This window comes from Macrotis lagotis, chromosome 1, assembly GCF_037893015.1.
Source record: "Macrotis lagotis isolate mMagLag1 chromosome 1, bilby.v1.9.chrom.fasta, whole genome shotgun sequence".
Classification (NCBI taxonomy): Eukaryota; Metazoa; Chordata; class Mammalia; order Peramelemorphia; family Peramelidae; genus Macrotis; species Macrotis lagotis.
In genome coordinates, this window is record NC_133658.1 from 341,303,465 (window position 1) to 341,319,776 (window position 16,312).

General features: G+C 40.9%; 1 protein-coding gene across 4 annotated transcripts in view; it reads right to left on the bottom strand.

The window, feature by feature from the left end:
• Positions 1-15,723, bottom strand: part of TMEM268 (transmembrane protein 268) — a 29,613-nt gene extending 13,890 nt beyond the window's left edge. For all 4 annotated transcript variants that reach the window (XM_074211750.1, XM_074211749.1, XM_074211747.1 and 1 more), the window contains exons 1-3: positions 15,619-15,723; positions 7,268-7,500; positions 2,434-2,543 (exon numbers count right to left, since the gene is read on the bottom strand). In XM_074211750.1, the coding sequence (XP_074067851.1) occupies positions 2,434-2,543; positions 7,268-7,379 (222 nt within the window). In that variant the 5' untranslated portion in view covers positions 7,380-7,500; positions 15,619-15,723. The remainder of the gene's footprint in view (positions 1-2,433; positions 2,544-7,267; positions 7,501-15,618) is intronic.
• Positions 15,724-16,312: the final 589 nt, after the last annotated feature.

The window sequence follows — 16,312 nt, forward strand, 5'->3', positions numbered from 1 at the left end:
CAACTACATGCAACAGGATTTTTCAACATTTTTTTTAGTTTTTGCCAGGCAATGGGGTTATGTGGCTTGCCCAAGGCCACACAGCTAGGTAATTGTTAAATGTCTGAGACTGGATTTGAACTCAGGTACTCCTGACTCCAGGGCTGGTGCTTTATCCACTGAGCCACCTAGCTGCCCTCAACAATTATTTTTTTACAGTGTTTTGAGTTTTACATTTTTCTCTCTCCCTCTCTTCCTCTTTCCTTCCTCAACAGAAAGTAATTTAATATGTTATATACATATTTAACCATGCTAAACATAGATCATATGAATCATGTTGTGAAAGAAGAATCAAATCAAAATAGGAAAAAAAAATACCTAAGACAACTTTTAAAAATTGAAGATAATAAGCTTTGGTCTGTATTTAAACTCCACAGTTCCTTCTCTGTATATAGATGGTATTTTCCATCACAAGTCTTCTAGAATTGCCTTTGATTATTGTTCTGCTGAAATGAACCAGTCCATCATAGTTGACCATCATTCAGTGTTGCTGTTAGTGTGTATAATATTTTGGTTCTGCTCATTTCATTCCACATTAGCTCATGCAAGTCTTTCTCATCTATTTTGAAGTCCCATCCCTCATGAGTTCTTATAGAACAATAGTGTTCCAGTATATTTATAAACCACAATTTGTTCAGCCATTCTTCAATTGATGGGAATCCCCTCAATTTCCAACAGCTTGCCTCTATGAAAAGAGCTGCTATAAATATTTTTGTACATGTGGACTTTTTACCCCTTTTCAAATCTCTTTGGCATACAGACCTAATGGTGGTATTGCTGCTTCTTCTGCCATCTTGAGTGGAGGCAAAGGTCCTGACACTGAATGTACTCTCTGTAATTCCCTTTGTATCACTGACAAAATTTACTTTATCTTTAGACCTGTCCTCATACTCCTCATCATTCCTTCTCATCACAGGACTCTTACTGGAGTCATCACAGGACCCACACATCCCTGGGTCTCCCTCCTCAATACTTGGAAACATAGGAAGACCTGAATTCAAATCTGAACTCAGACATTTAACTAAATGTGTGACTCTGGGTAAGTCACTTAATCTCTGTCTCAGTTTCCTCTAATGTAAAATACAGATAACAGCAGCACCTACTTCCCAGAGTTGTTGGGATTGACTGAGATAATATTTGGAAAACACAGTATCTGACAAATATTAGACATTTGATAACAGGCACTTTTCCCTTCCCTCCCTCCCTTCTGTCTATCCCCTTGTCTACAGTTAAATACAACCTCACTAGCTTTTCCCAATTGAGCTCCTTGTTTTCATTCTCTTCCTTTCTAATTCATCCTTCATGCAACCCAAGTTTCCTAAACCAAAGGTCTGACCATGTCAAAATCTGAACTTGCTCAAAATCCTTCCATGGATATAATAATAAAAGTTAACATTAATATGGTGCTTACTGTGTTCTAGGCACTGCACTAAGAATGTTAACAGTTATTCTCTTGTTTGATTCTCAAAACAATCCTGAGAAGTAGGGGCTACTACTATCTTGATTTTACAGTTGAGGAAACTGAGGCAAACAAGAGGTTAAGTGACTTGCCCAGAATCACACAGCTAGTATGTGTCTGAAGTCTTCCTGACTCTAGGTTCTAATGTCTGAGCTACCTGGCTGCCACTCTGAAGGCCCTTTATAATCTGGCCTGTTTATCCTCTAATCCTTACTTCAGAGTACTCCCCTTAACTCTAAGTTTCAGCCAAACCAGCTGACTGAAGATCCCCAAATTCAGCCTTTCATTTCTGATTTCAGTGCCTTGGCCCATGTCCCACCATACCCACCATCACACATGCCTGGAATGCACTCTTTCTCTTTAATCCAACACTCAGAACCTTTATCATTCTTCAGCTCAAGCACCAACTTCTCTAGGAAGCCTTCCCTGTGATTCCTTATTGCTGATGCTCTTTGCCCTGAAATTATATTTTATTTACTTTTCTATTTCACTGTGGTTCTTCTCAGTAGACTGTATATTCTTTGAGAGCAGGAAACATTCTTCATTTTTGTATTTGCTGTACACTGTACATAGTTGTTGCTTAAGACAAGCTCAATGAATTGAAACTGAACTAAATTAAATATAATTAAGATTCAGGTGTGGGAGCTAGAAGGAGAATATGAAATATAACAATAACCAGACCAAGTAGGAGAAAATTCTATTCCCTAAAAAGGTTTATCCATCCTAGTCATAGCTGAAGGAGGAAATGTAACAATTATTTAACAGTCATTTATATACTATTTAAGCATTCATTCAAAAAATATTTATTGTCTACTAAAGGAGCTGTGATTATAAACAAGTGACCATTTGTAAAATGAAAGGTCTCAGACAATCTCTAAGATCTCATCATCTTTAGTTCTGGATCTATCCAAGTCTAACAGAAGGTTTTGACTCACCTGTATCCCCCAAGTCTTCAGTTTCTCCTGGGAGACTTCTATGTTAAAGGAGGCTGCTTCACAGCTACTATCTGTATTTAAGACCATGAGGAGCTGGCCATTGGTAAGACCTGAGAATGGAAGAGAAAGAAAAACCGGAATCAGTGATCATGGAGGCTTGATTTGCCTATCCATGATGGGTATCTTTATGGAAACAAAACAGCAGTTGATAAATGGAGAAAATTATTAATTCTTCAAATAGGTCTAAGGATCATAAGATTTAGAGCTGGAAGAGACCTCAGAGGATATTATATCCAACTCCTTCATTTTACAGGTAAAAAAATTGAGGCTTGGAGATGTTAAATCATTACAAAACATTACAGAAAATGCAGTTCACAGTCATGTTTCAAAACAAGGTGCCCTGAACTGCCTTTTAGCTCTTCAAATAAAATTGAAATTATATTTAATGGATACTATGATTCATTTTTGTTAGTAAAATGACCCAAAAATTCTAGATGGGGAAGTAGGGCTGGAAGAAGAAGAAAAAGGAATGAACCTCACCATAAAAAACAGAGAATATTCTAATTTCCATTTTATTAACTCCTTTCCTGAATTCTAGAGAAAAGAAGTCAGGAAGACTGGAAGGTTGTAGGGCAAGGGGAGAGCTGTAAGGAATATCCAGATAGGGGTGGCTAGGTGGTGCAGTGGATTGAGCACCGGCCCTGGAATCAGGAGTACCTGGGTTCAAATCCGGTCTCAGACACTTAATAATTACCTAGCTGTGTGGCCTTGGGCAAGCCACTTAACCCCATTGCCTTGCAAAAACCTAAAATTAAAGAAAAAAGAATAGCCAGATAAAAGAGGAAGGATATGGGAGAAATTAGGTCTTGGGCTCTTTTACAAGGTTTATAAGTCAAAGGTTTATAAATAAAAGTTAACCAAAAAGTCAGCAAGTTTCAAATAGTCCACTGTAGGGAACAAGAAAGATCTGAATGACAAATTTATAATTAGGAAACACAAATAAAGAAGCACATCTTCCACAACTGTGATTCATTTAATCAGAAATTACAACAAAGGAATTAATGGGAAGCAATAGGCTATGGTGAAAAGAATATTGTAGAATCAAAGGATCTAGGTTAAAATCCTGACTCTACCTTTACTTTTACCATCTATTAAATGAAGGGGTTACATTGGATGACATCTTTCTAGATCAATGACACTATGATCTTATGAAGTCTTACCTCATCACTCAGCCCTCTCCAAAGTAAGTTTTGATGGAGACTGAAATAGCCAAAATATGACAAGAGAAAAATCTATGCATTCCATGTTACAGACAAAATGATTATTTGATATTTCCCATACTCAGTGATCCATCCCACCTTGCATTTCTCAGGCCTGGAATGTACTCCTCCCTCATTTTCATCTTCCAGAATCCCTACCTTCCTGCCAAGTACAATCCAAGTGATTTCTTTCTCAAAGAGGACAATGATGCTATAAATTGGATTTAAGGGTTGGAGAAGTTTGCTGTGCAAAGTCACCAGCCTCATTTTCTCCTCCAGAGTAATCTGGGTCCAGTGGCCAAGAGCAACACCATATACTGTCTAGAATGTGGAGTACATTTGAAAAGACAGTTGCTGAGGCAGCTATTGGCTCAGTGTATAGAGTACTAGCTCTGGAGTCAGGAGGACCTGAGCTCAAATCCAGCCTCAGACACTTAATAATTGCCTAGCTGTATGACCTTGGGCAAGTCTCTTAATCCCATTGCCTTACAAAAAAACTAAAAATCTATCTTCAAAAAAGAAAAGACAGTTGCTGAACTGAATTTTTAAATAAAGGGGGAAAAAACCCACAGATTTTTAACCCCAAATATCTAGACCTTTTGCTTGTCCATTAGCATCACTCTCTGAGTCAAGTAAGCATTTCGGTCTTAAGGTTATTTTGTTTGCTAAACTGCAAAATTTTTAACCTCATCACTTTATTAAAACTTCTAGGCACAGGGGTATAACACATGGGTGCAAATATTTTTCGTTTTAATTTTGCAAGACAATGGGGTTAAGTGACTTGCCCAACAAATATTTAGAGAATTCCATGAAGGAAACTTTATTGAGTTAGTTGGTGAAAAAAGCTCAGCCAGTAGTTACATAGTGACATAGTATTATTTGGTGGTAAAAATTAACAGTAAATGTAGAATAAAAACACTACTAGGAAGGTGAAAGGAAGCACTTTTGTGAATTAGTCCTAAAATATTTTATAATGAAAGTAGTTGATCTGATTAGAACACATTAGAAGCCTGTGCCTGCTAGGTTTTCAAGTTTTAGTGTACTTTCCTGGTCATCTTTTATTCACAGGTACTGGTTCAAACAAATTTCTTGATTTAATTGTTGTTAGTTGTTTCCAATACTTTGGGATCTCAGTTGGGGTTTCTGAGGGCAAAGATACTGGAGGAGCTTATCATTTCCTTTCCCAGATAATTTTCTAGTTGAAGAAACTGAGGCAAACTGGGTTAAGTGACTTACCCAGGTCACACTGCTAATAAATAGTGTCTGCATCTAGATTTGAGCTCATGAAGATGAATCTTCCTGATTCCAGGTTCAGCATTTTATCCACCCTAATTAACATTTATTTAGTTCCTATTAGGTGTGAGACCTTGTGCTAGAGGTCACCTTAGTGTCAACCTGGAGCATTCACTTGCAATCCCCCTCCGCTTTTGCAGCTACTATCCTGGTACAAGTCATTATGACCTCATGTTGAAACTACTGCAATAGTCTGTTTATTAATCTCTAGATCTCTCCCCTCCAGTCCACCCTCCATTCAGCTACCACAGTAATCTTCCTAAATCCCTGGTCTGACTTTTTCATTGCTCACTCCATCTCAATTAACTCCAGTGGCTCCCTATATCCTCCAAAATCAAATATAAAGTTCAATATTTGGGTTTTAAAACCCTTCACATCCTGGCTTCTTCCTGGCTTTCCAATCTTACTCCCTTTCATGTACTCTACAATCTAGAATCACTAGCCTTATTTTGTTCTTACATGTGACACTCCTCCTGACTATGTCTTTTCCCCATGCCTACAATATTCATATTCCTTCCCTCTAACTCTTGGAATGTTTATCTAGTCATTACATGGGGGTTTTTTTTAGTTTTTTTTTGCAAGGCAAATGGGGTTAAGTGGCTTGCCCAAGGCCACACAGCTAGGTAATTATTAAGTGTCTGAGACTGGATTTGAATCCAGGTACTCCTGATTCCAGGGCCAGTGATTTATCCACTGTGCCACCTAGCCGCCCCTAGTCATTACATGTTGTTTCCCCTATTAGTATATGAATTTCTTGAGCATGGGAGTTTGTTTTTGGATCTTTGGAGCTTTCTCTTTGGATCCATAGTGCTTAGTATAATGTTAAGACATATAGGATAAGTTCATAATAAATGCTTGTTGATGATCATGGAGATGGCACAGACACAAATGAAAAAAAGATCCTTGCCCTTAAGATTACATTCTAGGATAGGATTCAGATAAGTGAATAAAAGGTCATTTCAGGAGGCTAGGAAAAAATAGATTAGCTTAAGACTACTTAGACATTATAGGTCAGGTCAGATTTTTTAAAAAGTTGATATTCAGTAGCTTAAGTGCTGCCCTTTCATGAAGCTTCTCCTGATCATTCCCCAGCTGCTGGTCTCTGACTCCCCCACCACCAACACCATCAAAACAAAAGGCATTTTCTTATAAGAGTATGTAGATTAGGGGCAGCTAGGTAGCACAATAGATAATGCACTGGCCCTAGAGTCAGGAGGACCTAAGTTTAAATCTGACTTTGGACACTTAAATAACACTAGGTAATTGCCTAGCTGCATGACTTTGGCCAAGTCACTTAGCCCTATTGTCTTAAATATATTTTTTTAGAAAGAGTACATGGATGTTGAGTCCTTGAAAGAAGAGGAGGTTTTGGTTTTAGTTTTACATTTACAACCCCAGCACTTAGCAAGTTGAAATAATTGATCCCAAGCAAAGCCACCAGCATCCCTGGAATGAAATTTGGGGGGGGGGGGGGTGAGAAGCAAAACAGATCATTCAGTAACCTGGATACAATCCATCCATATATAGCCCTCCAGCTGCCTATTTGGAGGACAAACCAATGTTCTTTCCACTTGCTGCTTTCTGTTTCCCTAAGACCCACAGCAGGGTTTGAAAAAACAATCTTTTAAAAAACAGTTCATCTCAGGGCTCTCATTGTAGCCACCTTTTTTGGCCAAGCATCAGTCTGCCCTCAACTGGCTACCCATTGAAGCAGGTTCAAGAAGACTTTTACTTAGGAATACTTTTTGAGCTCCACCTTGTAGAGTCTTGGGCTAACCCATATTAGCCTGCTTCCAGGAATGAGAATGACCTCATTAAGACCTACTTGCAAAACCAGAACTTACAAAATTATCACAAGCTACTTCCTAGGAGGACTGTTCTCCTCCTACCCTGAAGCAATTTACCTTAAGATTTATTTGGAGGGGGAGCTAGATAGTGCAGTGGATAGAACACTGGCCCTGGAGTCAGGAGAACCTGAGTTCAAATGTGAGCTCAGGCACTTAATAATTACCTAGCTGTGTGACCATTGCCTTGTAAAAATAGGGGGAAAAAAGACTTACTTGGAAGCTATGCCTATAATTCATAATTCATCTTGGACCTCTGTGCTGCCTCAGCTCACCCAACTGATGGAGTGCTGTCTAGCCTCAGTAACACATATCAAGGAGAAACTAAACTCTAAGAAACTTTATTACTGTATGTTCCTGGGGACTTATGAATGGCCTAGAAATAATGATGGCTCCTGGATGACATCAGAGTACTATCAGGAAAAGATGAAGTCTTACCTCTTCTCTCCAAGCAGGAAGTATCCTCCTGTATGAGAGTGCTCCATTCAGAGAAGGAAGTGCGAGAAGGTCCAGGTTCCCCACCAGGGTCTCTGGGAAGGTCATATGCCATAGTGAAGAGAAAACTCAGGACAATCTTCTTCAAACTTTATACCAACTTCATGAGAAGTTACCTCATCTTCTTTGTCTCTCTAGAGACCAGCCAACTCAATTCAGGATACCTTTGGTCAATTCTGGAGACAAAAGGCCAAAACAAAATAAAAGGTTCAATATGTAGAAAGACCACGAACAGTGATCATTCCTCCAAAATTGGACCTATGATCTTAGAACAAATCATTCACAGTAACATGGGATTTTTTCATTGTTTCCACTGAGTTTAATCATTCTTATAACTCTTAGAGAAATATGATTTTTAATTTGGAATTAAAGGAAATTTAGAGGACAGAGAACTCAAAACTGCAAGGACATTGCAGGGTTATTGTTGACTCTTCAAGACTAAATGATTGTTTCCCTTTAGATAGCAAGAACAGTCTTCTAAATATATAGGTGTGATATATTTTAACATTTATTTTTTAAAATTTTGAGTTGCTAATAATCTTCTTTATTCAGTCCCTCTCCCACCCATAGAGAAGGCAAGCAACATGATATCAATTATACTTGTGAAGTCATGCAAAATACACATCCATATTGAATACACTCAAAAAAAAGCAAGAAAAATAAAATAAGTGAAAAAGGTATACTTCAATCTGCATACAGAGTTCATCAGTTCTCTCTAATTACAAATTGCATTATTCTTCATGAATCCTTTGGAATTATCTCAGATAATTGTTTTGATAAGAGTATCTAAGTCTTTCATAGTTGCTCATTATAACAAAATTGCTGTTACTATATATAATATTCTTCTGGTTCTGCTTCACTTCACTTTGAATCAGTTAATATACGTCTATCCAGATTTTTCTAAAAACATCCCACAGGTCATTTCTTATAGCACAATTGTACTCCATCACAATCATAAACTACTACTTGTTTAGCCATTCCCCAATTAATTGCCCATCTCTTAGATTTCCAGTTCTTTGCTACCACAAAAAGAACTGATATAAATATTTTGTACCTGTTGGTCCCTTTTCTTTGATCTCTTTGGGGTTCAGACTTAGTAGTGGTTTATACATATACATAGTCCTTTGGGCATACTCCAAGTCAGTCATTCTCCAGAATTTCTGGATTACTTCACACTTCCACCAATTGAAGTACTTTATTTTCCTTTGAACTTGTCTCTCTCTTAGGAACAATCTGCACCTCAAACTTTTACCTGAAATCTCACCCCTTTCCTCCAGTGTGTCCAGGCACTGGGAAGAAGATCTAGGGGCCAGTCTTTTTGTATTTGTTTTTTTCCCCAAATACTTCAGTTCATTCACCACCTTTCCCTCTCAGGGTGTTTTAAGAATAAATTCCAAACAAAGCAAGACCAAGTGACTTGCATAGTTTAGCCATTTGTTTAGCAGAAGCTACACCACAGAGCAAAGTCAAGGAAACAAGCCTCTTTTTACTTTTAGAGATAATGGTTAAGAAAACAAGTAATTAAAGTGTTTCTAAATAACCACCAAGATGATGCCCTACCCAAAAAACTTCAGTGATTCATTACTGACTTTAGGGGTTTTGTTTTTTTGCAAGGCAAATGGGGTTAAGTGGCTTGCCCAAGGCCACACAGCTAGGTAATTATTAAGTGTCTGAGACCAGATTTGAACCCAGGTAATCCTGACTCCAGGGCTGGTGCTTTATCCACTGCCCCACCGAGCCACCCTCATTATTGACTTTAAAGCAAAATGCAAAGCACTGAATCTGGCATTTAAAGATCTCCATAAAGTGAATTCCACTTTTCTGGTATTATTCCTAATCTAAATTTGGTCATCTCATTACCTTTCACCAACTCTCTGATCTAGCCAAAAAAATACCCTGCTGGTTCTCCAAATACATTTAACATACTTTCCTCTGTGTTTCAGACACTAACTGTGTGACCTTGGACAAATCCCTTAACCTCTATCTGCTTCAGTTCTCTCAACTCTAAAATAAGGATGGTAATATCTACCTCCCAGGGTTGTTGTGAGGCTCAAAGGAGATAATATTTATAGATGTTTCCCTCATGCATAAAGAGAACACCCTCCTTCCTCAATTCTACTTCAAGATACCCTTAGCTCATTAAGAGCACAGCTCAGGGGCCACCTCCTAAAGGAGACCTTTCTGACCCCTCCATTATTAGCACTTTCTCCCTCTTGAAATTATTCTTGTTTTTTGCTTTCCATCTCTCCAGATGTGTTTGCGTTTTATTCCTCCAGTCCCATGGAAGCTCTCTGAAGGCGGGTGCTCTCCGCTTTTCTCATTTTAAGCAAGTACATCATAGATGTTTCAAAAATGTTGAATAAAACACACACATTTCCAAAAATTTTCATCTCATAAATCTGCCATCCTGAAGGTTGCACCCACAGAGGTAAAGAAACCCTGGGTCCCTAACACTGAATTCAGTGTGATGTGGATGATAGACTAGACATTAATTATGTGGTACCATCTACCACTAACTCTTGGTAAAAAGGAGAGAAAAAGGGAGAAGGGAACAAACTTTTATTTGACACCTAATATATGCTAAGTACTTTACAAATATTATCTCCTTTGAGCCTCACAACAACCCTGGGAGGTAGATATTATTACCATCCTCATTTTAGAGTTGAGAGAACTGAAGCAGATAGAGGTTAAGGGATTTGTCCAGGGTCACACAGTTAGTGTCTGAGGCTTAAATTTGAACTCAGGTTTTCCTGACTCCAGACTCATTGCTCTATCCAACATACCACCTAGCCGCTTAATACAGGGAAAGATGGTTGAATAACTCCCTTGTGGGCCCCTAATCCTGCTCCCCTCCTTTCCTCCTGCATACTGTCTCTACTCTGGGTTTTCATGACCCTGCTCTCTGGCTAACCTCCCACTTTGTCTGATTGCTCCTCATTCTCCTTTGCTAATTCATTCATATGGTGTCTTCTGTGCTAATAAAATGTTTAACAACTGACTCTTCAGGAGGAAAATTCATGGGTGATACACTTTTAAGTTTAATCTATATGATTAACATTTTCTTCATGACTCTCAGGTCTAGACTAGCAACAACAAAACAATAAATCAAGTCCTGATTTGTAGTAGTTGATTTTGCTTACAGTAAGCAAATGAACTTCTATGAGTTGGCTCCAGCAAACCTCTGACCCCAAGGCTTTGTTGTGGACCTTTTCTTTCTCTTCTCTTTACTCTTTCAGCTGGTGACCTGATCAGCTCCCAAGAATTTAATTATGATCTCTTCAAACATGACTCCCATTTCTAAATATCACCCCCCCCAGTTTCTGTTCTAAGCTCTATTCTGCCAAAATTCTCACCTCACATCTGAATTTTTGCAAGAGCATGCAAGTGAATCTGCATGCTTCAAGTCTCTCCACTCAAATATTCTCTATTCAGCCTCAAAAGTGGTTTTCAGAAAACACAGCTCCTATCATGTCACCCTCCCCACACACACACATACTCAATAAACTCTGGTGACTCCCTATTATATCCAAGAAAAAATACAAAATACTGTTTAGTATTACAGATCTTCACAAAATAATCCCTTCCTACCACTCATTCCCCAACATGTACTCTCATCCAGTAACACTGGCCTCCTATCTGTTCCATGAAAAAGACATTTTGTCTTAGGGCTCTAGACATTTTCTCTGGCTGTCCTCCATGGCTGGAACCTCTTCTCTCTGCTTCATTTTGACTACTTACCTCTCTGGCTTACTTCAAATCCCAACTAAAACCCCACCTTCTAGGGTTTTTTTTTTTGTTTTTGCAAGGCAAATGGGGTTAAGTGGCTTGCCCAAGGCCACACAGCTAGGTAATTTATTAAGTGTCTGAGATCGGATTTGAACCCAGGTACTCCTCATTCCAAGGCCTGTGCTTTATCCATTGCGCCACCTAGCCACCCCTGACCCCACCTTCTAGAGGAAGCGTCCCTAACCCCTCTTAATTCTTTTAAATATTTCCTCCTTAAACTGTGGATAGTTTGCTTTATGTATGTATATGTGTGTGTGTATGTATGAAGGTATATATATATGTGTGTATATTGTCTCCTCTCTCCATCCCCTGTTAGAGTATAAGCTCTTTGAGGGCAGTAATTGTCTTTCACTTTTTGAATCACTTAGCATACTGTCTGACCCATAGTAGGTACTTAACAAATATTCAGTTTGATTTATTGATTCTACATCTACAAAACTTTATTATCTTTCTCCCAAACTCAACCCCTTCTCCAAACTTCACTCCAAACTTCTATGATCCCAGGTACAAAATTTCCATGTTATCCTGAACTCACTTTCCTTCATCTCACAGTGCCAATCAGTGGTCAAATCTTACACCTCCAGCACCTGTCCCCTTCTTACTTTTACAGTCACCCCCTTGGATCAGAATCTCATCTCTTCTCACCTAGATGAGGACAGAGGTTCCTGTCTGATCTCTCTGCCTCACCTTCCTGCAATCCATCCTTCATACAGTTGCCAAAGTGACCTTTCTAAAGCACTGTCTAATCTATTCCATATTTCCAATATTCCAATATTCCCTATTCCACAAACCCAGTGGTTCCCTATTATCTGCAGAATAAAATGTAAATTCTTCTGGGTATTATATTTAAAGCCCTCTACAGTTTGGTTCCTAACTACTCTTCTATCTCTGTTATACATTACCCTATTCCCTACACTCTATGGTAAACCAAACTGGCTTTCCCTCTGTCCCTCACATAAGGCATTCCAACTCCACCTCTATGACTTTGCACTGAACATCCCTCAGGTTTTCCCTCCCTATCTAGACCTCACAGAATCCTTTAATTCCTCCAAAATTGAGTCCAAGCTTCTACATGAAATTTTTCTTGATCTCAATTTCTAATGTCCCCCAAATGACCTAATATATATAATTTGTAATTTATTTTGCATATGTTTATATAGATATATGTAAATAGACATATATTTATATGTACATATCACTAAGTGCCTTCCCTGATAAAGTGTAAGGTTTGCTTTGGGACCAAAGACTGTTTCATTCTTTCCATCTGCATCTCTTACCCAAAGATCTATAGTGGACATTTAGTAAGTGCTAGCCAATTAATAAAACCAATGCCTAGAGAAAGGAAATGTCTGCTATATAGTCACTGGGACTCTAAAACATATCTCTTTATTTAGTGTACTACATCACACTACTTCTTATAATGAATTATTCAAGGGAAATCACTAGTAGCAGTAGTAGTGGTAATGGTGGTAGTGGTGGTGGTAGTAGTAGTTGTAGAAGATGTAGTGGTAGTAGTGGTGGTGGTAGAAGTAGTAGTGGTAGAGGCAGCCATAAATATTTATATGGCACTTACTCTGTATAAAATATTATGCCACATACTTCATAAATATTATCTCATTTTATCCTCACTACAACCCTGAAAGGTAGGTACTGTTATGAAGTTCATTTTTAAATGGAGGAAACAGATAAAAACAGATTAAGTGACTTGCTCAGGTCACACAGCTAATCTAAGTACCTAAGGCCAGATTTGAATGTAGGTTTTCCCAATTCTATACCTCTCCACTGAACCATATAACTGTCCCTAAATTACATATATCAATTTGGCTAGCCTTTTTAGCCAGTGTCCTTTGACACCATAACATGCCATTGTTCTTGTTTATTCTGATCAAATGATCCTTAAGAATCATCTAGTTCCAACTTACTTAGGAAGTCCTTGAAAGGTTAAACATTTTGTTCATAGTCACACAGTAAATGGTGAAGCTAGGATCTAAAGCCAGTTCCTTCCACTCTAACTACCATTGTACCATGCTGCTTCTTGATTTATTTTATTCTAGGTCACTAGGGTAGTAACAATGCTGGAACTGAAACCCAGAACCTTTATCCCTTGTTTCAAGGAAATATATTGGTCATGACATTTGCACTTGGATCTCTCAGTTCCATTCTGTACCTCTCTAATTCACTTTGAGTATGGTATAATGGAAAGAGGAGAGGCCTGGTTTTGAATGCAACTTCCATGTTTAATAACTGTGTGGCCCTGAATAAGTGACTTTTCCTCCCTGGGTTTCTTCCTATGTCAAATAGGGATAATTATGCTTACAGCTCTCTATCTAACAGGATTGTTAGAAGCTAGTTCATCAGCTTTGGCACACTATAGAAATGAGTTATCATCATCATACAATGTTGTACAATAGAGTTATTCATGAACTTGTATTTTATCTTGCTATTGGACTAGAGACTTCAGGAAGACTTTGCATCTTCCCATCCTCACCTGTGCACAGAATTATGTTTAATTAAACTCTGCTAAATGAGTGAGCAGTTAAGTAGCAGTAGACATACCATTGGATCTGGGATCAGTTGGATCAGTTTAAATCTGGTCTCAGATACTTTCTAGGTGTGTGACCTTAGGCAAGTCACTTAACCCTGTTTGCCTCAGTCTCTTCAGCTATAAAATGAGCCAGAGAAGAAAAGAGCAAACCACTCCAGTGTCTATGCCAAGAAAAACTTAAATAGGGTCACAAAGAATAGGACATGACTGAACAACAACAAAGTGAATGAATATCATTATAACATATGTGGGAGCTTCTCTACTGGAAAGGATCAACCAAATGAAAAATCAAGTTGGGTAAGCCTTCCTCTTCACTCCTCTCAACTTATCCAAGTAGGAATGTTAAAAACCTAGGTGACAGAGATAGAATGTAAAAGAAGAAGAAAGGAACCAACAATAATCAACTTCTGTCTAAAACACAGAAGGAGGGAAGGAAACACAGAAATCATCTAAACCAACTGCCTCATTTATGCACTAAAATAAGATCAGAGAAACTAACTCCTCTGGGTTGGAATCCCAGCTCAGCTACTTACTACCTTTTTTATCTATACCTGTTTATCACTGACAAAACATGTCTGGATCTCAGTTTCCTTATCTGAAAGCTTTATGTTGGATGATTTCAAAAACTCCTTTCAGCTCTAAATCCTTACTTCTCAGATAAGGCCTATGAGACCCAGGGAGTGTCATGACTTTATGGTGTGCTTCCTATGTAGGCTTTTCAAGATTAGAAGTGCTGGGTGGTCATGGCACTGGAAAAGACATCAGAGTCCCTAGCCACCCAACCTGGGAGAGCCTGAAAAGAACAACAAAGATGACAACAAAAATTATAATGGTTGTCCAAAGAGATCCTTAAATATTAATAGTCTCTACCCCTTACTTAGGTCTTTCTATGTTCCTGGACCTGATATAATAAGTTTTGACTTTATTTTCCAATGTAACTTGTCTTTTCCTGTGCTTATCTCTTTTCTAGATCATTTCTTACTCTTCTTCTGTCAAAAAGGGGGAAAAAATGCTCAGGATCTGATTATGGAGTTTATTCTTTCAAGGGGCTCCAGAGACCCCTCCAAGGATAATGCACCGCAGTCCTGCTTGGTCTCATTCCACAGAGATGGCAGTTACTAACTATGGCAGCAGGAAGTTATAGAAAAGATTCAAATCTTATACTGCAAAGTCAGATCATTAAAAAGCACAGAGCTGGGAGGAGACAGAGATCTTCTAGCTTCAACCTTTTCATTTTAAAGAGAAGGCTTCTGAGGCTCCTGGGAGCAGTACCATGACCAAGGTCAGAGTTAACCCCAGATTGTGTGTGACAGTAAGAATCAGTCTCCGTTACAGAGTCAGTCGCATGGGGTGTGTGTGTGTGTGTGTGTGTGTGTGTGTGTGTGTGTGTGTGTGTCCCACAGCACAACTCAACTAAAACATCATGAATGGGGAAGCCTGGGCACAGACTTTCATCTCTGGCATTTGGTTTGAACCCTGGCCACCGCTTGCGACACTGGGGGAATTGCGCTCTTCCTGGGGCTGCACTTCATTCTCCTCCCCAAGGGAGGACTCAGCAGAATGTCCTAGCCGGGCTTCTGCCCTTGGGGAGCGGACCCCGGGCAAGCCGCAGAGGCAGCGGCTGGAGATGCCCCGGAGCCCGAGGGAAGCCGGGTCCAGCCCCCCAGGAGAGAAGGGGCCGACCCCTGGCCGTCTCTGGCCCCAGATAGGCCCAAACAAGCTCTGTCTCCCGAGCCTCCCGGATCCAGCGCCTTCTCTCCTCCCAGCCAGGCGGGCCCGGACTCTCCGCCTTTGGCGCCAGCCCCCCTGGGAATGGCGGGGCCTCGCCCGGCCAGGCCGCAGCGCCGCCCCTCCTGGCCCGGCGCGCAGCCCCGGCCCGGGCCCAGGGCCGGACCCTGGCTGGGAGGGCTGGGCCGGGCCGGGCCCGGGAGCTGTCCGGCGCTGCAGGCGCGCACACACTCACCCTGGAATCCCGCGGCAGCCGGCCTTGGCGGGGGCTCCTCGCGGGCGGGGGCCGCGGGCCGGTCCTGCGGCAGGTACGGAGCCGGGCGCCGCCGGCGGGGCAGGGAAGGCCGGCGCCCCCGGCCCCGCGCCCGTCTCCAGGTGGAGCGGCAGCTTGGAGCCCCGCCGCCCGCTGCCCGGGGCCGCCCGCACCTCCCGCCCAGCGCACTCTGGAGCCGCTCCGGGGCCGGCCGGGTCACCTGGTTGCGCCACAGGCACGCACTTGTGCACCCGCGTGGGGATCCCCCCCCCCCCCGGTCCCGCCCCCGACGAGGCCACTGCGCAGAACGGGGAGGTGGAACGGAGACCAGAAACCCGGGAACCTCAAGCTGGAAGGGCCCTGGTAGCCGCTGCGTAGAGAAGGAGCCGAACAATCCCAAGGAGCAAGAAGCACCTACTCTAGTCCCGACGTCCCCCTGCTGAAACACCGGGAAGACAAAGACGAACTCAAACAATGGCTAAGCCTTTAAGGTTTGCAAAGACTTTGCCAACATCATCCGCTTTATCTTCTCAGCAAGCCTGGGAGATAAGCGCTACCAGTATCTCCATGTTACAGATGAGGACACTGGGGTTAGAAGAGTCACACACACCCCCTTCCCCAGGGAGAGGCAAGAGCACCCCGCAATGAGTTCCTCGAACTCTACCTTCACCCGAGC